Source organism: Acanthamoeba castellanii (assembly GCF_000313135.1).
Source record: "Acanthamoeba castellanii str. Neff unplaced genomic scaffold scf7180000084589, whole genome shotgun sequence".
NCBI classification, from domain to species: Eukaryota; Discosea; order Longamoebia; family Acanthamoebidae; genus Acanthamoeba; species Acanthamoeba castellanii.
In genome coordinates, this window is record NW_004457549.1 from 92390 (window position 1) to 112628 (window position 20239).

At 61.7% G+C, this 20239-nt stretch overlaps 7 protein-coding genes across 7 annotated transcripts; 5 read left to right on the top strand and 2 right to left on the bottom strand.

The window, feature by feature from the left end:
- Positions 1 to 89: 89 nt before the first annotated feature.
- Positions 90 to 2205, top strand: ACA1_050460 (solute carrier family protein, putative; the record flags this gene model as incomplete). Its single annotated transcript, XM_004341944.1, has 10 exons — positions 90 to 169; positions 286 to 326; positions 424 to 526; positions 660 to 877; positions 1031 to 1189; positions 1274 to 1348; positions 1443 to 1589; positions 1676 to 1783; positions 1855 to 1932; positions 2012 to 2205. 10 exons carry the CDS (start codon positions 90 to 92, stop codon positions 2203 to 2205), a joined length of 1203 nt encoding a protein of 400 aa, XP_004341993.1.
- Positions 2206 to 2385: 180 nt separating this feature from the next.
- Positions 2386 to 4679, top strand: ACA1_050470 (uncharacterized protein; the record flags this gene model as incomplete). Its single annotated transcript, XM_004341945.1, has 5 exons — positions 2386 to 2925; positions 2958 to 3099; positions 3164 to 3263; positions 3334 to 4056; positions 4154 to 4679. The coding sequence occupies 5 exons, from the start codon at positions 2386 to 2388 to the stop codon at positions 4677 to 4679; spliced, it is 2031 nt and encodes a 676-aa protein (XP_004341994.1).
- Positions 4680 to 4960: 281 nt separating this feature from the next.
- ACA1_050480 (uncharacterized protein) lies at positions 4961 to 12658 on the top strand (the record flags this gene model as incomplete). The annotated part of the gene is made up of 6 exons (XM_004341946.1): positions 4961 to 5085; positions 5149 to 5235; positions 5371 to 7126; positions 7196 to 8344; positions 8459 to 12173; positions 12264 to 12658. The coding sequence occupies 6 exons, from the start codon at positions 4961 to 4963 to the stop codon at positions 12656 to 12658; spliced, it is 7227 nt and encodes a 2408-aa protein (XP_004341995.1).
- Positions 12659 to 12813: 155 nt separating this feature from the next.
- ACA1_050490 (Cation binding subfamily protein) lies at positions 12814 to 13874 on the bottom strand (the record flags this gene model as incomplete). The annotated part of the gene is made up of 7 exons (XM_004341947.1): positions 12814 to 12918; positions 12990 to 13124; positions 13202 to 13295; positions 13359 to 13429; positions 13510 to 13580; positions 13663 to 13731; positions 13808 to 13874. 7 exons carry the CDS (start codon positions 13872 to 13874, stop codon positions 12814 to 12816), a joined length of 612 nt encoding a protein of 203 aa, XP_004341996.1.
- Positions 13875 to 14259: 385 nt separating this feature from the next.
- ACA1_050500 (MORN repeatcontaining protein) lies at positions 14260 to 15883 on the bottom strand (the record flags this gene model as incomplete). The annotated part of the gene is made up of 7 exons (XM_004341948.1): positions 14260 to 14583; positions 14657 to 14745; positions 14807 to 14925; positions 14997 to 15283; positions 15360 to 15428; positions 15493 to 15691; positions 15786 to 15883. 7 exons carry the CDS (start codon positions 15881 to 15883, stop codon positions 14260 to 14262), a joined length of 1185 nt encoding a protein of 394 aa, XP_004341997.1.
- An 849-nt stretch (positions 15884 to 16732) lies between these two features.
- ACA1_050510 (thioesterase family protein) lies at positions 16733 to 17590 on the top strand (the record flags this gene model as incomplete). The annotated part of the gene is made up of 5 exons (XM_004341949.1): positions 16733 to 16804; positions 16873 to 16974; positions 17049 to 17123; positions 17210 to 17316; positions 17386 to 17590. 5 exons carry the CDS (start codon positions 16733 to 16735, stop codon positions 17588 to 17590), a joined length of 561 nt encoding a protein of 186 aa, XP_004341998.1.
- A 245-nt stretch (positions 17591 to 17835) lies between these two features.
- On the top strand, positions 17836 to 20184 carry ACA1_050520 (uncharacterized protein; the record flags this gene model as incomplete). Its single annotated transcript, XM_004341950.1, has 13 exons — positions 17836 to 17902; positions 17983 to 18096; positions 18231 to 18324; positions 18434 to 18629; positions 18694 to 18769; positions 18841 to 18866; positions 18974 to 19133; positions 19221 to 19307; positions 19392 to 19490; positions 19572 to 19727; positions 19844 to 19934; positions 20074 to 20090; positions 20126 to 20184. 13 exons carry the CDS (start codon positions 17836 to 17838, stop codon positions 20182 to 20184), a joined length of 1242 nt encoding a protein of 413 aa, XP_004341999.1.
- Between the last annotated feature and the right edge of the window lie 55 nt (positions 20185 to 20239).

Genomic DNA, 20239 nt, shown 5'->3' on the forward strand with positions numbered 1-20239 from the left:
ACAGTTAACATAATTGTGAGGCAGAAAAAAAGAAAAGGCAGTGAAAATATCGTTTTTTTCTTGACTGACTGAGGACGAGCAGGCAGCAGATGCGCGAGGCCGGGCAGGAGGGAACAGAGGTCTTCGGCTCGCGGGAGGCAAGCCACGCCGGGGACGACTCCTCAGCCAAGTACGTCTGCCCTCTTGCGCATTCCCCCCATTCTCGGCTGCCTGTCGAGAGGGGCCGGCCTGACTCCCGTGTCGCGCGCACCAAAGGGGCGAGCAACCGCAAGCCACAGAACGGAGCCCCGTGCGCCAGCTGGTGGTGGGCCTCCTCGTCATTGCCGGTACGCGCACCACCTCTCTGTCTTTTGGAGTGGTGCTGGCACCACCAGTCTGCACGTCCGTGCCATGGCTCACACCCGCGCGTGAGCGACGCACCAGGTATCTTGGCTACGTGGGTGGGGTCCGCCGAGGTGGGTCAGTTCACCGAGACCGAAGCCAACTACGACAAGACCTTCTTCATCGTCTACCTCAACAACACATGGTAGCCCACCAGCTGTCGCAGTTCTTTTTGTGCGCCTGCGGCTGATTCCTTCCCGTGTGCGTGTGCGTGTGCGTGTGCGTGTGCGTGTGCGTGTGCGTGTGCGTGTGCGTGCGTCATGTGGTGGCACGCGTAGGCAGATCATGTGCCTCCCGCTTTATGTGATCTTTGTGGGGGTTGGGGGCTTGATGGGCAAAGGAGCCGGGGACGAAGGCATCGCGGCCCACCTCACCCGCAAGATGCGCGAAGACGGCCTGTCGTGGCCCAAGGTCTTCCTCGCCGCCTTCGTGTCGGGCTTCTTCCTCATCGTGGCCGACTACTGCTACTTCCTGGCCCTGTCCATGACCTCCGCCGGTATACCACTCGCTCGACGCTTCACATGCGTCGTCGTGTGTGTCGTGTGTGTCGCGTGTGTCGTGTGTATCGTGTGTGTCGCGTGTGTCGCGTGTGTCGTGTGTGTCGTGTGTCAACTGAACGTCGAGTGGGGGTGAATGGTGAATGATTCAGGCACGGGTATTGTTCTATTCAGCCTGTCGTCGATCGTGACGTACCTGCTGTCGATCGTGGTGCTCAAGGAACCGATATCCGTGCTCAAGATCCTCTCCCTCGCGCTGTCGTTCGGCGGCGTGGTCATGATCACCTTCGGCGACCGAGAGAACGCTAAAAGTACGCACGCACACGCACACGCACGCACACCACCGCACGAGCACGCACCAATGGGGAGAGGTGTGTACTAATAAAGATGCTCAGACTCTGATCTGAAGGACAGCTGGAAGGGCGACATCATCATGGCCGGTGGTGCTTGCTTCTGGGCTCTGTACCTGGGTGCCGTTATCTCCCCTCCCCCCACAACAACCTTCGCCACCCGGGTGTGTTGACGCTTTTGATTTGTTTTGTTTCATGGCCTTACTCGTGACAGTGACCTACAAGAAGTTCGTCGGTGATCCGTCGCACACGACGATCAACGTGCAGAGCACGCTCGTGGGGCTCATTAGCGTGTTCTTCTCGTGGCCCGTCCTGTTCATTCTCCACTACACGGGCGCCGAGAAGTTTGAGTTGCCATCGGGTACCGCGGCGCCCCGCAGTGGTGTGGTCACAACCTTTCCAGCGATCCGCTTAACCACGGCCTCTTATTCTTCTTCTTCTACGTAGGCGGCCTGCAGATCGGCATCTTGGTGGCCACCACCTTCCTGGTGTTCTGCAACAACTACATGTTCACCTTTGGTGTCGCGCTCACCGCGCCGGGCTTTGTCACGATCGGTACTACTCGCTCATTTCAAACTGGGCCAGCCCTGATAGCTGTCCGACTCTAACTGGGTGGGGTGCGCTAGGGAGCATGTTGGCCATCCCTGCCTCGGCCATCGTGGATCGATTCGTGCGAGATGTGGCTTTCCCTCCGCTCAAGATCGGTACGTACAGCGCCACCGCAAACGCACGCAAAGGTGATGTTGATGAGGTTCGCACTTTGGTTTGCGGCGCACTGCGCAGGTGGCACTGCGGCGGTGGTGGCGGGCTTCCTTCTGCTCAACATCGACGATCGCTGGCTGTGGGCCAAGATCAAGTCCCTCTTCTGCTGCTCATCGGCTGGATATTCGCGCCTCCCGCTTGACCCGTTGGACCCAACCGACAAGCAACACGAGCCCAGCTACGACGCACGCGACTTCTCGCTCAACGCAGCCTGAATGCACGCGCATTTTTGTCATACCAGCACAAGAATTTTTGGAATGTTGGGAATATTCCCGCCAAAAGTAACGGTGAGGAGGGCTTGGAGTTTCCACCCAAACACACGGCTGTGCGCGGTGCAGATTTGAGGACCTGTAATCTGAACACAGTTCTGATTCAATTGAAGAAGAGAAGGAACGATGGACCGCCTGAGACGGAAACGAGACACTGCAGCAACTCCTGCAGCTGGGTCGAGTACAGCTGGTGTCGCATCGCGGACGCGTGCGGCTACACGAGATCAGAAGATTCAGAAGGCCAAGGAGGCCGAGAAGGAAGGCAAGGAGAACAAGAAGGTCATAGCGTCGTCGGCAGCGAAGCCTAAGAGCAAGGAATCAGCAGCGTCGAAGATCTCGAATGTGAAGGAAAATGCGCGCATCCCTGGCGGGTCATCTCGAAGGGCAGCACCCAGCAATGTCGCAGCACCAGCAGCCACAACGGCCACCAAGGCACCACATCCCTCTACGCATCGTTTGGAGGAACCTGTGAAAGTCCCTCCGCGCCCCAGGCGTGAGGTGGCGACGGCGGCCAAGGCGGGCAAGGCGAGCCCAGGCTCGCCGCGGAAGCGCAAGAAGGCAGAGGCAACGAGTAGCACCAAGGGGTCGGCCGCCATCGAAGAAGAGGACCCCAAGCGCGCACGGTGCCGAGGACGTCAGGAGGACGTTCTTGCTGAGAAGACGCCGGTGCCTCACCTCCTGCAGGAGAGGCTGCTCAGCCGACCGGCCCGCCTGCTGCTCTCCTTGCTTCGCCAGTCGCTCCGGGCACGCCTCTCTACCCGCGCCTCGACGTGGAGACCAGCACGCCGCCCTCTTCGCCAGCAGCGGCAGCACGCTCTCTTTCGCCGCGCGGACAACCAGGTAGAGATCTATGAACAGCTCACGTCGCTGGAGTAGTACTCACCGCCCGTTCGTTTCACCCCAGGACCCGCTGCGGCTAGCTACGGCGTGATTCCCTTCAGCGTCTCCACCGAAGAGGCCCTCGCTACATTCACTCAGTGGAAGTCCAACCTGTGGTACGTAATGTGACGCCGCATACTATCAGCCTGCCCCATCTCACGTTAGCGACTCACTCCGTCTGCCGCACGCCCGCAGGTTTGCGCCGTCGGACTTCAACGAGGCCACGGAGAACCCGGTGGTGGAGAAGGTGTGGGTGCCCTATCACGCAATGACGGTCGCAGTCGACGCCACGCTGATCGCCACCACGACCACTACGGCCCCTACGGTGGCCACGACTAGCACATCTACGCCCACGAAAACGCCTCCGCGCGCGCCCAGGCAACAGCAAGTCGCGTGCGAGCTCAGCGGCACTGAGCGGATCTTTGTGTGCGCCGCACAGTTCGAGGATGAACGACGTCGGCTCAAGCACGTAGAAGACGAGGAGCTGCTGGCCTCTGAAGAAGAAGTCATCAGCGAGGCCCGTCGGCGCGACGAGGGAGGAGTGGTTCGGCTGGGGCTGGCCAAAGACGGGCTGATGCGCCTGGTCGACGGCGAGCTCCGGCAGAGGCTCGAGCGCAAGGGCAAGGCGGAGATCTGCCAGCATCATCAAGTCGCCGGCGTCGCCATGAAGGAGGCGGACATCAAGCACACCAAGATGGACAAGCTGCGCGTGCGCATCGAGAAGGATAGGGCTGTGCTCATGCCCGTCTATGTGATCTCCTACCACTACGGGACTACCGCCGACGAACCATCCGTGGGCTGCAGCACGAGCAGCCACGGCACCGCTGGGCAGGGTCGTGCCCGGTTCGTCTTTCTCGTCAACGGCACCACGCGCAAGTGTTGGGGCGAACGGCCCTGGGGCATGGGCACTCTGCTCAGGTAATCCATCCGAGCCCTTATGTGCGTGTGCGGTCGTGTGTGCGCGTGTGCGGTGCGCGTGCGGTGCTGGCTCATCTCACGGGGTACGTGAGCACAGCAAAGGGATCGGCGCGTTGACCAGCATCCTGGGCACGGACGACGAGGACCGAATCGGGCTGGTCGAGGGAGCTCTCCTGCGACGAGTCGACTGCAGTCCGCACTACGAGCGCGACTCGCTCTACCTCGTCTTCCCGCCGTCGCACTCCTATCTCATCACCAGCGCGCCCGGCTGGATCAGGCTCAAGAACTGCAGCGGCGACAGCGGCGACGCCGATGGGCACCACGTCGAGCTGCTCTCGTGGCGTCGCAAGGGCGAGCGACCGCTCGGCCGATTCACCCTCGCGCCCGGACAAGAAGAAGTGTTCGACTTTAGGGTAACCATCATCACCACCTTCCTCAAGATCGATGAAGTGTACAACTCACACTGGCGATTGATGATGGTGATGCAGGGCCGCTGGTGCATTGAAGTACGCGCCTCTGCAAAGCTTCGCTCTTCGTCGCCCGTTCAAGTGGTGGGCTTTGAAACGACGGGCGGAGGCGGCTACGGCAACAAGCTCAACATGCACCACGAGGGACTTTGGTAAGAGAAGAGTATGTCCGACACCAGAATCAAGAAATAAATAGCCATAACATGTTAAGGTGGCGGCACACGTCATGTAATGTGCAGTGAACCTAGGTTCTCCGTGGTCACCGAAGAACGACTGAACTGCGTGAGCCGGCTTACTCCGGATTGGCTTCTCTTGATTTATTCCAGAACCCAGGCAACGGCCCAACCACAGACAAAGGTCCAGCAAGGTCAACACAGCAAAACACTTCAGATACCGGTTACCGGCAGAGCTCCACACACAGCACAACACCACAAGAAATGGCGCAGGGACGACAGGAGGCTGCCAAGTTGCTGGCCGAACAGCAAACGAGGCTCAGCGCGGTCGAGGGCCTCTCTGGCGTCAAGCTCGCTCTCGACTTTGACCACTTCATAAACCATCACAAGTACCCTCCGCTTTCGTTTTTATGAGGGCCCTTCGCGTTCTAACCGTGCGCGGGCTCCTTCAGCTTCAAGGAGAGCTCTCGGCAGGACGACCTCCTCCGAAGCTTGGTATCAGACGTCGTAGAGAAGGGCCTCTGGGCCTCCGACGAAGGGTGCGTCATTATCGTTTTATTAAAATACGTAATTCGAGAAAGAACAATAATAAATAATAAGTAATAAATATTAAATATTAAATAATGAAATATTAATTGTTGTTAATATCTGATATCTTCTTTTTTGCTGTGCAGGTTGGTGGCCTGGCTCAACAAGAGCGAGCGAGCGAGACAACTGTTTGCGGCGGGCACGGAGCGTTGCGTGGTGCGCCTGTCGGCCGACAACCAGGTCGACTCGGGCGTCGGCAACTCGTACTACATGATCCGCTTCGAGGCCCCGAAGACAATGGTGGTCACCGCGCGCATGGACTGCGTCACCTACACCGACGGCTGGGGTCCCAAGGTTGACGAGCAGCTCGGCCTGCACGTGCTCGACGAGGTCTACGTCAACGAGGGCGCCGACAAGCTCAAGCGCGCCGAGGAGCGGTTTAGGTCCGACTTCGCGGCCGACGCCGACCTTCCGCTGGAGGTCGACTGGGCCAGCTTCGTCGCCTCGCCGCAGTTCCGCGAGCGCGGCGACAGCTCGCGCCAGAGCGTGGTCCACAGCGTGGTCGAGTCCCTGATCGAGCGCGGCCTGTGGGACTCGAGCGAGGGCCTGCTGACGTGGCTCGCCAAGAGCCCCCGCGCGCGGGCCATCGTGCTTTCGCGCGTCGCGCGTATCGTGGTGGCGCTCAGCCCCGATAGCAGCGGCATCGAGCCGCGCAACGGCAACTCGTACTACCAGCTGCGGCTCGTCGACGGCGTGACGCTGGCCGTGACCGCGCGCATGGACTGCGTCACCTACACCGACGGCTGGGGCCAGAAGCTCGACGAAGAGCTCGGCCTGCACGTGCTCGACGAGGTCTACATGAAGGAGGCCACCGAGCTGGTCGCGCGGCAGGAGGAGCGGCTCCAGGCCGACCTGGGCGGGGTCGGCGTGCTGCTGGAGGTCGACTGGGCCAGCTTCGTCGCGAGCCCTCAGTTCCTTGAGCGCGGCGACAGCTCGCGCCAGAGCGTGATCCGCGCCGTGTCGGAGTCGGTGATCGAGCGGGGCCTGTGGGACTCGAACGAAGGCCTGGTGTCGGTCTGGATCAACGGCAGCCGTCGCGTGCGCCGGCTGGTGCTCGAGCGCGTGAACAAGATCGTGGTACGGCTGCAGCCCGACGGCTCACTGCCGGCCGTGGGCACGGGCAACTCGTACTACCAGGTCGAGCTCGACACGCGCGACGGCCAGCAGTCGCTGGTTGTGACGGTGCGGCTCGACTGCGTGACCTACACGGACGGCTGGGGCCAGAAGGTCGACGAGCGCCTGGGCCTGCACTACCTCGACGAGACCTACCTGCGCAAGGCCACGCAGGAGCTCGCCACCAAGGCCGCGGCGCTGCAGTCTGACCTATCGGGCGCCGGGGTGAAGCTGCACGTCGACTGGGACTCGTTCGTGCGCGCACCGCAGTTCCTCGAGCGGGGCGACAGCTCGCGCCAGAGCGTGATCGACAGCGTGATCGAGTCTGTGATCCAGCGCGGCGTGTGGGACGGAAGCGACGGCCTGGTGGCCTTTGCGCGCGAACACCCGGAGGCGTCGCTGGCGTCGCTGGCCGCCGTCGTAGTCAAGCTGTCGCCCGACTCGCAGGTCGACTACGAGACCGGCAACTCCTACTACGGCCTGAGCGTGAGCGCCGGGCCGACGATCACCGTCACGGTGCGGCTCGACTGCGTGACCTACACCGACGGCTGGCTCGAGAAGCTGAACCACCACCTCGCCGACCTCAAGTCAGCAACCAAGGCGGCCGTGGATCTGGATCAGGTGCACGAGTACCTGCAGGAGCAGCCGGAGCCCACGTTGCCCGGGCCGGCCATACCCTGTGACATCCACGCCTACATGCTGGCGCCGGGCCAGATCGCGACTCCCCAGGTTCGCCTTCGTTCTTCGCTTTTTTTCAACTCCGATAACTGACTGTTTTAACTCCTATTCCATAATCAGTTGAGCGAAGAGGCCAAGCAAGCTCGCGAGCAGGCACTCGCGGCGGCCAAGGCCCGGAAGGAGGCCGAGGAGGCCAAGAAGCGCGAGGCCGAGGAGCTCCAGCGGCAGCGCATCGAGGAGCAGCGCCGCAAGCGCGAGGAGGCCCAGGCCGCCATGCGAGCCCGGCAGGCCGAGCGCCAAAAAACCGCCGGCCGACCCCTGCCCACGCCCGGCGGCGCCAGGCCCACCTCCGCCTCCGCGTCCAAGGCCGCCGGCGCGCCCGACGAGTCCATCGCCGGCGTCAAGGACCTGCTCAAGGACCTCAAGTCCTACGAGTCACAGTTCAACTCGGCCGTCGGTGGCGGCTGCGCTGTAGAGTTCGCTGTAGACTGGAGCTTCACGACCGACCGCGCCTTCACCGGCCTCACCGACGACCAGCGTCGTTCCTGCGTCTCCTACCAGCTCCAGAGCAACGTTAGCTCGCTCGCCAGCCAACTGAACTCGGTCGCGCGCGACACGACGGCCCGAGAGGAGATCCAGTCGGGCCTCTTCACGCGGGTCGTGGTGGGCTTCGACATGGCCAACGCCATCAACTCGTGCGTGGTCGACAGCGAATACGCGCGGTTCTACGAGGTGGCGCTGCGCGACGGCGAGCTGCAGCTGCGGATCAACTTTAACAAGCGTGAGGCGGGCCTGAGCTCGCTCGACGACAAGCTGGCCTGCGCGCTCAACCTCCAGGTGGCACAGAGCCAGGCCGAGACGCGCCGCGAGCTCGACGCGCTCGAGAAGCGCATCGCCGCCGAGCTCGGGGCCGCCATTGCACTCGACGTCGACTGGGCCGCGTTCACCGAAAGCGACGCCTTCCTGGGCGGCGCGCTCCGGCACGAGATCGTGCCTCACGACGACCTGCGTCGCTACCGGTCTGTCATCTACAACCTGCACTACCAGTACGTGCAGGGCGTGATCGCCAGCTCGGACAGCCTGCTCTACCTGTGCCGCGACGACGAGATCTACCGGGCGGCGGTGGTCGAGCGCATCGCGTCGATCGTGTTCGCCTACGACCCCGCCGACGGGGTCAAGTCGCCCGTGGGCGGCGATTACGCGCGCCACTGGGAGCTGAAGCTCGACGCGCCGGCCAAGCGGCTGCATGTCACCATCAACCTCTCCAACGTACCCATCACCACCTCACTCGCTCGCTCGCTTCTGCAACTCTGTGCTCACCTCATCGTGTGTTGTATGTGCCATGTTGTGTGTCGTGTGTGCCGTGTGTGTCGTGTCGTCCAGAACAACCAATCGCCGTATGGGGCGAAGGAGAAGTGGGACGAGCTGATGCAGCTGCGCACGGCCCAGGGCATCCGCAACGCCGAGAGGGAGATCGCCGACATGGTCGAGCGCGAGCGCGCGCGGATCGGCAAGCGGGTCGAGGTAGAGGTCGTCTGGGACTCCTTCACCAGCCACCAGGCCTACTCCGCGCTCACGCTCGACGCCAAGTCGTCGCTGCTCCGCAACGTCCACTCGCAGCACGTCGAGGCCCTGCTCACCAGCAGCTCCGGCCTCGGCTACCTGTGCGCCAACGACGAGATCTACAAGCGCACGATCCAGGCCCGGATCGACAAGGTGGTGCTGGCCTACGACCCGACCAACGCCGTGCGCGACCCGATCGGCGGCGAGTACGGTGCGTTCTACCGGGTCGAGCTGATGGCCGACGACCGACGCGAGCTGCGCGTGACCATCAACCTCGACAAGGCGGGCCAGAGCCTGTACGCCCTTAGCGATAAGCTGGACGAGGTGCTCGACGTGCGGGTCGAGCAGAAGCAGCGCGACGCCAACAAGGAGATCGATCAGCTGCGGGCCGAGCTCGCCGCGGCCTTTGGCTCGCCGGCGGTCGCGCTCGCGGTCGAATGGGAGTCGTTCACCTCCCACACCGCGTTCCTGGCGAAGCCCCTGGAGGAGCGCGGCCGGGTCGTGTCGCAGATCAACAGCCAGCTGCTGGGCACCATTGTCAACAGCAGCGATGGGCTGGCCCGCACGGCGGCGAACGAGCCCACGGCCAAGGCCATTCTCGCGCGCGAGATCAAGTCGGTGGTGGTGGCGATCGACCCGACGAACGCGGTTGTCGACAGGGTCGCTGGGGACAGCGAATACTGTCGGCACTACCGCCTGGTCCACTCGGGCGCACCGGCGTGCGAGCTGCGCGTGGTCTGCAATCTGAACGCTGTCGACAAGGGCCTGTACTCCTTCTGCGACAAGGTCGACACTCTCTTCGACCTCTCCGTGGCCAAGGCCCAGCGCCAGGGCCAGGCCGAGCTCGATAAGTTCGCCGCTGCGCTGCGCGCGCAGGGCATCTCCGTCGCTGTTGACGGCGGCGTGCGGATCGACTACGCCCGCTTCGTCGGCGCGCCCCAGTTCGTGGCCCAGCCGGCGGCCGAGAAGGGCCGACTCGTTACGCGTCTGATCGACTCAGGCGTGTCGGCCGTGGTCGAGGGCAGCGACGGCCTCCTCCGCCTGTGCGCCGCCGAGCCCGCCGTAGGCGAGTGGGCCAAGGCCCACGTCCGCTCGGTCGTGCTGGCCTACGACCCGGCCTCGACCATCAACGACCCGGCCTCCGGCGGCGGCCGTGGTGAGAGCTACTCAGCCTTCTACAGCGTGGCCCTGAGCGACGACGGCGAGCTGGCCATCACCATCAACCTCAGCAGCGCTAACAGCGCCTCGAGCCTCTACGAGCTGCCTCACAAGCTGCGCGCGCAGCTCCACTTTGCCGACGCCCGCAAGCGACGGTTCCCGGCGGCGCTGGAGCGGCACCGCAAGGCGATGGAGGCGGCGGTGGGGCACCAGGTGGCGCTGGCCTTTGATTGGCGGAGCCTGGACAACCCGGGCTTCCTCTATTGGCGGCCGGCAGGCAGCGCCAACGAGGCCCTCGAGACCGCGTTCGACCGCCCGACCGGCTTCTTCGCCCAGCTGGCCCAGCTCGTCGCCGACGTCTGCAGCACGCCCATGGGCAAGCAGGCCTTCGCCGCCGCAGTGTCGCGCGTGGCTGTTACCGCGTCGTCGGCCGCATCGACGTCGACGACGCTCACCATCACCGCCGACCAGAAGCTGCTCGAGGTGGTGGCGCCGGCGGGCCTCGAGCGGCGCCAGTCGGACGTGGCCCAGTGGCGCGAGAGCGTCGAGCACCAGCTCGGGCAGACCGTGGCGGTGGCCAAGCACTACGCGCTGCTCAACGTCGCCCGCGTCGAGCAGGAGATGAGCGCGACCGTGGGCAAGCGCGTGCCGGTGACGATCGACTGGCGCCACATCGAGGCCCCGGCCTTCATCGAGCGCCATGGCCCGGCCCTCGCCACCCGCCGCATTCGCACCCTGTCGCAGGCCCTCACCGAGTCGCTCCTGGTGCGCGGCCTCGCCGCCGTGTGCGCCCACCCGGTCGGCAAGCGCACCGTCAACGAGGCCATCGTGCGCGTCGTGATCAGCCTCGACCCCACCGCCGACTACTCGCCCACCGTCTACGGCCACTTCCCGTCCCTTCTCACCATCGCTTCGGATAAAACGCTGACGCTGCGCACCGACGAGGAGGCCGCAGCGGCCAAAGAGCGCTTCAAGGAGCGGATCGAGTTCGCGCTCGACCTGGTGGTGCGGATCGCCGAGAGCAATGCGCAGGCGCGGCACGACGCGGCCCAGGCGGCGGTGCGCGCGGCTGTCGGGCGGCCGACGCTCAAGATCGAGCCCGACCTGGGCTTCACCGCGCTCCAGGCCTTCCGGGTGCTGCCGCCCGCCCAGCAGGCCGACATCGTCACCGCCCTCTGTGCCGCGTTGCCCGAGGCGGCCCTGGCCAGCCCCGGCGGCCTGCTGGGCGTCGTGGCCCACCCGGTCGGCAAGAATGCGATGAATGCGCCCGGCGTCGACGTCATTCATCTTTCGGCGGATCCTGACAATCGCCAGCCGTCGCCCAATGGCGCCCTCGCGCTCGGTTCCGGCGGAAAGAGGCTCGAGCTGACCCTCAACATGCGCGACGTGCTGGCCGCGGTCGAGCGGCCCGACTGGAAGCCGCGCATGGCCGACGCGCTCGGCGTGCTGCTGGACGTGGCCAAGGCCGAGGCCGCCACCGCGCTCGCACCCACCGCGGCCAAGCTCGGCGCGGCCCTGGGCCGGCCTACGCCGGTCGCGCTCGACTGGTCCGCCTTTGTCGGCGCGCGCGAGTGGACCGAGCTCGAGGCCGGTGCCAAGCTGGGCATCTCGGCCGACGTCGCCGGCCCGCTGGCCGCCCGCGCGCTGCTCGGGTACCAGGGCCTGGCCGGCCTCGCCGAGTTCGACGACGTCAAGGCCACCGTCAACCAACACATCGCGTCGGTCCGCATCGTCGTCGAGACCCGCGCCGGCGCGCAGACGACGGTGAACGCGGCCAACGGCGCGTTGACCCTGTCGCTGCCGCTCGACCAGCTTAAGTCCAGCGACTTTGAGCTGCCACCGGTGCGGTTCCTGGTCGAGGCGGCGCTGGGCCTGAAGCCCGCAATCCAGGCCGCCGTGGTGCGCGAGACCGAGGCGGCGCTGGCCAGCGGCACCGAGGCCGGCCTGTCGCGCGCGCTGGGCAAGCCGATCAAGGTCACCATCGACTGGGCGGCGCTGTTCGGGTCGGCCCTGTACCGCGGCACGCAAGACTACGTCGGCTTCATCCGAAAGCGCGTCGCGCCGCTGCCGGCGACCGCGTTCGAGGGCAAGGACCGCGACAGCCTGGCGGGGCTGTGGTCGGCCAACGACGCCGCGCGGCGGGCCATGGCCCAGCGCTTCGGCGAGCTCAAGCTGGTGGTCGACACCACCAATGCGTGCCACCCGCCCCAGTTCAGGTTCGTGCCGCAGTACTACCGCGCCGATGCGGAGGGGGCCACGCTGGCCGTCCACATGCGGATCGACGAGCAGGGCGGCCGCGGGTGCGGCGCGGTGGTCGAGTGGGTGCTCACCCCCGACGTCGCCGCCGCCAAGGAGAAGGCCGAGATCGCCCGCATCGGTACCGTCTGCCGTCTGCGCCCAACGTTGTTTGTCTTATTTTTCACGTGCGGCGATGACTGACTTGTGCGTTTGTTGACTGATCCATCAGCCAACGAAAGACGTGCCGATGAGCTGGCGCGGCGCGATCGTATGGTGCGCGACGCGGCCGCCGACAACGAGCGCGCGCAGAAGGACTACCAGCGCGACATCAAGAAGTACGAGAGCGAGATGAAGAAGTACGAGAAGGATGTGAAGGAGAAGCACCTGCACTGCAAGGGCACGGGCTGGCTGTCGTGCGGCGGCTCGTACCACCAGAAGAACTCGATCCTGAGGTCGTGCCAGTACTGCAACGGCAAGGGCGGCCACAAGTGCGGCCTGTGCAAGGGCACGGGCCTCAAGTACCCCAACCTCAAGCCGCCCAGCGTGCCCAAGCAGCCGAAGCTCAAGCCCATCCCGACCTTCGCCTCCATCGACTCCATCGACTTCACCCGCAACATCTCCTGATCTCCGTGACATCAACATCATCATCGACATCAACACAAGAAAAAGAAAGAGTGACCCACATTCAAATGCCAACATAGAGAGAGAAGAGTATTGGCCTGTGCAGTGCTCATGTTGTGCTTGTGTGGTTAGAAGAAGCGAAGCGAGAGGGGAGATGGCTACTGGGCGGTGACGCGGGTGGTGAGGGAGTCGGCGACGGAGTCCATGGTGGCGGCCAGCCGTGTGGCCCACTTGCCCAGCACGCCTCGCTTGGGCATGTTCGGCTATCCATGACATCCATGGTTGGGGATTAACACCAACACCCGCAATGATGGTGGAGAAGAGTGAGACTTACATGAGGTCTGGTTGGGGCGTTGATCCGGGCCTTTTGGATCTTGTAGCTCATGGTGAGCAGCACATCGCGCTTGACGTTATCGTGAAGCCGGGCAAAGAGGCGCTCCTCTTCCTCCTTGAAGTGCGCCTCGGCATTCTAGGGCAAGAGCACACGAAAGTCATGTTAGCTATACTCTTAGGGTCACACACACAAGCTCCAGGAAGGGGCCATACGTCCATGATGAAGCGCATCTTGTCGTCAAAGTAGGGGTCGAGCGGTTTGATGTACATCACGTCGCTCATCGCGCGCTCGAGCTTCGAGTGTTGGCTGTGGAAGAGACTTTCGCGTGAGCAGGTTGGGAATCCCTGGTTTTGGAGAGAGGCTGAGTACTCGAGGTGCTCCTTCACGAACGCGGAGCCGTTGAAGAGGAAGCGCTCCGCCAGAGGGTACAGAAGCTTCTCCTGTTGTTGGCCAGGGTTGAGTCATGATGGTGCCCTTGATAAGTAGAATGACATCACTCTCAAAGGGGATGTGCCTCGACTGAAGTGTGAATGCACAGCTCCTTGATGATCTCATCGGCGAGGCGCTCCTTCTTCTCGAGCTCGTCCTCTTCTAGATCTGTACAAGAGGAGCCAACCTCAGCTTCACCACTGAGTCTCACTGCGGAGGGAGCAGAACACGAGAGGGCCAGTACCGCGAAAGAGAGAGAAGAGGATGCGTAGCGAGTCGTGGTCACGCTTCAACAGAGTCAGGCCGTCCATCTCTGTGAGTCCAATGGACAGCGACTGAGCCACCCATCCACAAGCGTTGTTTGTACTGCTGGAGGGGGTAGCGCGCACCAGCTAGCAGAGGATTGCGAGGGGACATAGCATCGCCGCTCTTCCTGATGCCGAAGCTCGTGGTCATCGTCAGCAACTGCTGCGTTCAAGCTTGCTTCCTGGTTCTGGTTTCTTGTTCTGAGTGTGTGCGTGCAAAGCTTGAGGCAAGCTTGTCATCGTCCTCTAGCTAGACGAAGGTGTTCCGCGGAAGGAGAAAAGGCAGCGAGCGGGGAGCGGGGTGCTGAGTCGCAGAGATTTACTTCAAGTTCGCCTGGGGGTGACGCTGCCATCGGCAGCTCACTCCCACTTGGCACTTCATGATGACAGGATCGAGCGCGCGCTTGAGGCTAAGGGAAAGGAGTCTCCTCCCCTTCGCCCACAGAGTCGCTTCTTCGTAGAGGTATGTACACGAGACTGATAGTGATGCGCTTCTCTTACCGTCTTCGTTGGTTAGGTTGGGTTGGTTGGTGTCTCTAGTCCAGGCCTCCGCCGGCGGCTTGCATCTTAGGGGGCAGCTGCTTCTGAGTGAGTTCGTCGTCGGAGCCGAGGTCGACCTTGTCGGCGTAGGAGATGGTGGCGGGCTTGGCGCCGTCGATGTGGAGGCTGTCGAGCTGGACCGAGAGCTCGCCGTCGTTCCACCACCCATGGACGATCTCGCCGTCCTTGCTGACGTAGGTGCCCTTACCGTGTGACTTGCCGTTCTTGCACTCGCCCTCGTAGTAGCTGCCTGAGGCCCAGGTGTACTTGCCGAAGCCCTCCTGGCTGCCCTGGTGGAAGTCGCCCTCGTAGCTCTCTCCCTGTAGATGAGGTGATGGCGCTCAATCATTAGCTTGACGTCTCACAACGATGAGACGCAATCGGTGCACGTACCTCGGGCCAGGTGAACTTGCCCTTGCCGTGCTTCTTGCCGTGGCGCCACTCTCCCTCGTACTTGCTACCGTCCTTCCAGTAGTAGGTGCCTGTCAACTCCCAGGTCAGTATAAAGCTATCCCATCACCGGCGGGCATGAAGTGCGCGTACCCTTGCCGTTGGGCTTGCCATTGCGGTAGTCGCCTTCGTAGCGGTCACCGAAGCTCCAGACGAACAGGCCCTTGCCGCAGGCTTTGGCATCCTTCCAATCGCCCTCGTAGCGAGACCCGCTGCACAAATACCACGACTACAAGTGAGCGTGCGAATCACTCGCTGGTCTAAAGCTGAGCCTGTTGCGTACCTGGGCCACGTCTTGGTGCCTTGCCCGTGAGCCTTGTTCGCCTTCCACTCACCCGTGTGCTTCGTTCCGTTACCGAAGTGGAGGGTGCCGCGGCCCTGCTTGACGTCCTCCTTCCACTCTCCCTCGTACTTGCACTGGCGACCCATCTCGTCGTACCAGGTGTACGTGCCCTGGCCTTCCTTCTTGCCGTTCCTCCATTCTCCTTCGTACTTCCGGCCGTCGGGCCACGTCATCACACCACTTCCGTGATACTTGCCTCGCTTCCACTCGCCCACATAGATTCGTCCCTGTTTATGAACGAAGAGCCTTCATCATCAGTACTGGGTTGAGAGAGCAAACGACGACTACGAAGCGAACACGTACGTCAGGCCAAGTGTAGGTGCCCTCGCCATGGTACTTGCCATTGCGCCACTCGCCTTCATATCTTCGTCCCTACAGAGTTCGCTAACGTGAGCATCATGCATAGGTGGGAGACCTGGACAAGAGGAGAACGTACATCGGCCCAGACGTAGACGCCCTGTCCGTGCCCCTTGTCGTTGCGCCATTCGCCCTTGTAGGTGTTGCCAACGGCCCACGTGTAGGTGCCCTCGCCATGAAACTTGCCGTCCTTGCACTCGCCCTCATAGCGGTCACCCCTCGCGTGGATCATGGTGCCACGCCCGTGCGCCTGGCCTTCCTTCCACTTGCCTTCGTATCTGTACGCAAAACGTAGTGAGATATGAAAGATGAACCATTCTCTTGAGGCGGAATTGTAGCGACAATGGCTGATGAACGAAGGCGAAGGCGTACCTGGTGCCATCCTTCCATCGCATGACGCCTCGACCGTGAGGCTTGCCATTTCGGACTTTGCCCGTGTAGACGCGGCCGTCGGGCATCTGCAGCTCCATATCGGCTTCCATTTCACTTGAGTCGTGTGTGAAGTGTAGTGCGTGCGGTGTACAGTCGTGTAGTGCGATGGTGGGATGAAGGAGAGAGTAGTGTAGGACTAACACTCAAGCCAACTCTGCAACCAAAGAAGGACAAGAACCTATCCGGCGGGTCTTGATAAATCGATTCGATTCGAGTAGAGAGTGAGCCTGCTTATCCGCTATGCTTATCGCCTTGTAAGATAGTCGTTGTGTCGATAGATGAGCTTCTGTTAGATCGTTCTTGCTGAAGATTTGAACCGCTACTTATGAGCTCTGGCACAAAAGGGGGCGAAAGAGGACCAAGGTCAAGCAAGCCTCGTCTTCCTGAGAAAATCGGCAGAGAGGGCGGCCTGGTCGCAGCCCATACGTCCGCATGACCGGAGTTGAAGGGGGTGAGTCCGGGATATAACCGGATTTCTGGAGATCATTCAGCCCCGGAGAAGAAGAGGTTAGCTTGCGGGCGGCAAGATGGCGAAAACTAGCTGGAAGCGGACTGTGGGTACGTCTTCATCTTGGCCATTGACAATGAACTTGATCTGGTGGATCGCTGGTTGTGGGATTGAGCTCAAGGCCAATCAAATGGCTGCGGAGGAGGTCCGCATAACCAAACAGCCTCAACATATTACTCCTGGCTTTTCTACCACTTCCACCTTGTGTTGGTGGGCACCATCACCATGCTCACCCCTACTGCGAGCTGGAGGCTTGTGGCCGAAGGACCAACCCCCAAGAGACTCGGCGCACAACTGGCCAATCGGTGGAGGCTTTGGCGGAAGGACAAGAAGAAAAGGATCATATTCTTTTTGTTTTCCCCAAGACTGACAAAGATCGATGACGAGCACCCCGCAGCACCAAGACTTCTATTTTGTGGTGGAGAAGATTGACGTGGTGCCTGAGCTTAGGGTACAGCTTGTATCAACGTCTCGGAAGATTTATTGGGGGGGGGGCACCACTAACATGGGGGGGTGAAGGAACGGGCACAGCAATATGAGAAGAGCATACGCGATAGCAACGCAAAGCATGTAGGCCAGCTCTTGGGCATCCACTACACAAAGATCACCAAGGATTCGGTGGTACGAAGACTGTGCGGTCGGTTCATTCCCCCCCCCCCTTTCTTTCCCTCACTTTCCTTTCTCATCCATCATAGGAAGCCACTATGCCCGTGACCGACAGACACCACCAAGTCATTGGCCTTCTGCATGGAGGCCTCAATGCTGCCCTTGTACGCCTCCTGCTCCCCACTACACGATTACTGACGGTTGTTGGTTGTGGGAATGGCTGACGTGTGGTGCGGCATTGGCGCGTTAGGCGGAGGACGTGGCCAGCACAGCTGCTACGCTGCACGTCGCCGACATGGCCAAGCAGTTCGTTGTGGGCAGCACCATCACTGCTAACCACATCCGCTCCGTCACCAGGTGCCTCCAACCTTCTACTACCACTTCTTTTTCAAAGGGTGCGCGCTCACTACTACCCGATCGACGTAGTGGCTTTGTTACGGCCACGGCGACAGTACAGCACAAGGGCCGTAGGCAGCAGGTGTGGCAGGTCACCATCCGCAACGAGAAGGGCGAGGTCGCGTGCGTGTCCTACTGCACCCTCGTCGTGCTCGACAAGAAGAGCGTGATCGGATCCGCCCAGAGGAACCACCAGCAGCAGCAACAGCAAGGTCAAGGCAAGGCCAAGCTCTGATGAGGAGAGTCGTCAAGTCATCGCTTGCCTCCTCCTGTACATATGTGTACACCTTTACCATCATGTTCATAAATAACGGCAACAACGCTAGCCCGGTGGTGTCTTGTGCGTGTCGTCGTGTCCAGCCAGGTGGTCGGGAACTTTTCCAATTGGCCGCCAGGCAAGTTAGCACAGCGGTTGTCCTGGTGTTGCTTGTTTGTGCCCTACAAACTCACCTTCTCCAACCCTTCTCCACCATCAGCACCATGGCCAGGCCAACTGTGCTCGTTGCCCTGTTCCTGGTGGCCATTTGCCTTGCCGCCACCTTCTCCGGTTCGCAGCCGTAGCCTTTGCGTTCCGTTCGTCTTTGCCTCCGAACTTAAAATCTAAATCGATATATTTCATCTTCACAGATGCTGCGAGCGTGCAGTTCGTCGCCTCCACTTCGGAGCTGCTCAACCCAGGCCGCGGTTGGTACTCCCAAGCCGACATGGACGTACCCGGAGGCGACCCCCTCAGCCTCGACGGTCCGTTCTACCCCCCCCCGCGCATGTTTATTCTGTAATAAAATAATATTCAATAAATTAGGAATTAATTTCACCAATAAGTTATCATTTATCCATTATTTAATAAATAAAAATAAAATCAATCTGTGGAGCAGACTTGGTGGACCTTCGCGATGGGGCGCCGCGCCAGTCGCTGCTGCTGCGCAACTACTGGCTGGTAGGCAACTCCTCCCTCAAGTTCAACCAGGGGTACCTTGCTCGCCAGGCCAGGCCTTGCCATGTGCGTGTGCGGTCGTCTGATCACAACCGCACACGCACGACACGCACGCCCGCACGCACGTTCACACGCACGCGACAGAGCGCCGTTGCCGCAGGAGTTCCTGACGACGATGTCCAACGACTTGGAGGCGATCCGTGAGGCCGGCATGAAGGCGCTCCTGCGGTTCGGCTACACCCACACTGATCCCACGGTGGAGGGCTTCGTGCCGCCCTACGGCGATGCCTCGCTGAGCGTCGCCTCGGCCCACATCACCCAGCTCTCCCCCATCTTCAAGGTATGCTCGTTTCCCGTCAGTGTGGCCCAACATGTGTGCTTATCGGTGTGTGCGGTGTTGGTAGGCGAACGCGGATGTGATCTTCACGATCCAGGCGGGTTTCATTGGGACCTGGGGCGAGTGGTACTACACCGACTATTGTACGCCCCCCCCCCAAATTTAATCTGTGCTGACAGCACCTCACATTCCTTACACTTTGGGGCGTGGGCAGATGGTGGCGTTGGGAACTCCTCCGGTGTACGTTCCACACCTTGGCTTTCTGCGCCTCTTCTGTACTCAGTGCGTCGTGTGTGCATGTCGTGTCGTGTCGTGTCGTGTGTCGTGTTGCATGCGTGCGTGTCCAGAACGCGGAAAGGAAGACGCTGCTCGACCGGCTGCTCGCGGCAACGTCGCCCTCGACCCCCATCGCCGTGCGCACCCCGTACTACAAGTACCAACTGCTGAACCGCAAGACCACCCTCTCCACTTCCGAGGCCTACTCTGGATCCAACGTCGCCCGGCTCGGTACCGCACTCGACCGCACACACCACACACCACACGCGCACACGACCGCACATTCGGTTGGGCTGACGTGGCACGGCGGCCACCCAGGTTTCCATAACGACTGCTTCCTGTCGTCGGCTGACGACTTGGGCACCTACGTCGACCCCGGCTTTGAGTATCCCTACCTGGGCAACGGTTCGCAGCTGAAGCGCTTTTCTTTCATTCGCGATTCGTGCGCTCACTACGTGGGCGCGTGCGGTGTGGCTTGGCGGGTCACAGAAACCAAGTACACGACCATGGGTGGTGAGACGTGTGCCAAGGACACCCGATCCAGCTGCTACGCGAAGGACGGCGGCGCGGCCCTGACCGAACTCGCCCGTAAGTCCCTAATCCAGCTGCCTTGCGCATGTGCTGACTGTGTTCCTTGGTGTGTGCGGTGTGTGCGGTGCGTGTGCAAAGGGTTCCACTGGAAGTACCTGAACATCGGCTACAACGAGCTCGTCATCAACACGTGGAAGAGCGAGGGCTGCTTTAGCAACATCACGCAGCGCCTGGGCTACAGGCTCCTCCTGTCGCCCAGCGCCACCCACACCTACACCAGCGCCGTCCGTCCCGGTCCGTCCCCAACCGGCCGCACATATTAATATTATATAATTATAACTATTATTATAATTATTATTTAAATTCATCTCATTACAAAAGATATTTCTTATATTTCTTGTTTTTTACAGGTCGCCGCTTTGATGTGTCGCTGGTGATCGAGAACGAGGGCTTCTCGGCTCCGCTCCACCAGGTCACTGTCTACCTGGTCCTCACCGCCGAGTCGTACGCACCCCACCCATTGCGCCTCAATCTGCATTCAACAAAGGTTGCCTCAAGTTGAACTGAGGTCTGCGTTTGTGTGCACAGGACTGTGTGGACCAAGCTCCCGGTCGACCCGCGCTTCTGGCACCCCGAGCAGTCGCCCTTCACCCTCAAGTACTCCCTCGGCATCGGACCCAACGTGCCCGCAGGTACGCCAAACACGACACACCGCACACGCACCGCACACGCTCACCGTATGGGTGCATGACGAGTCAGGCAACTACTCGCTGGGCTTGCTGTTCGCGGACGCGCTCATGGCCTCG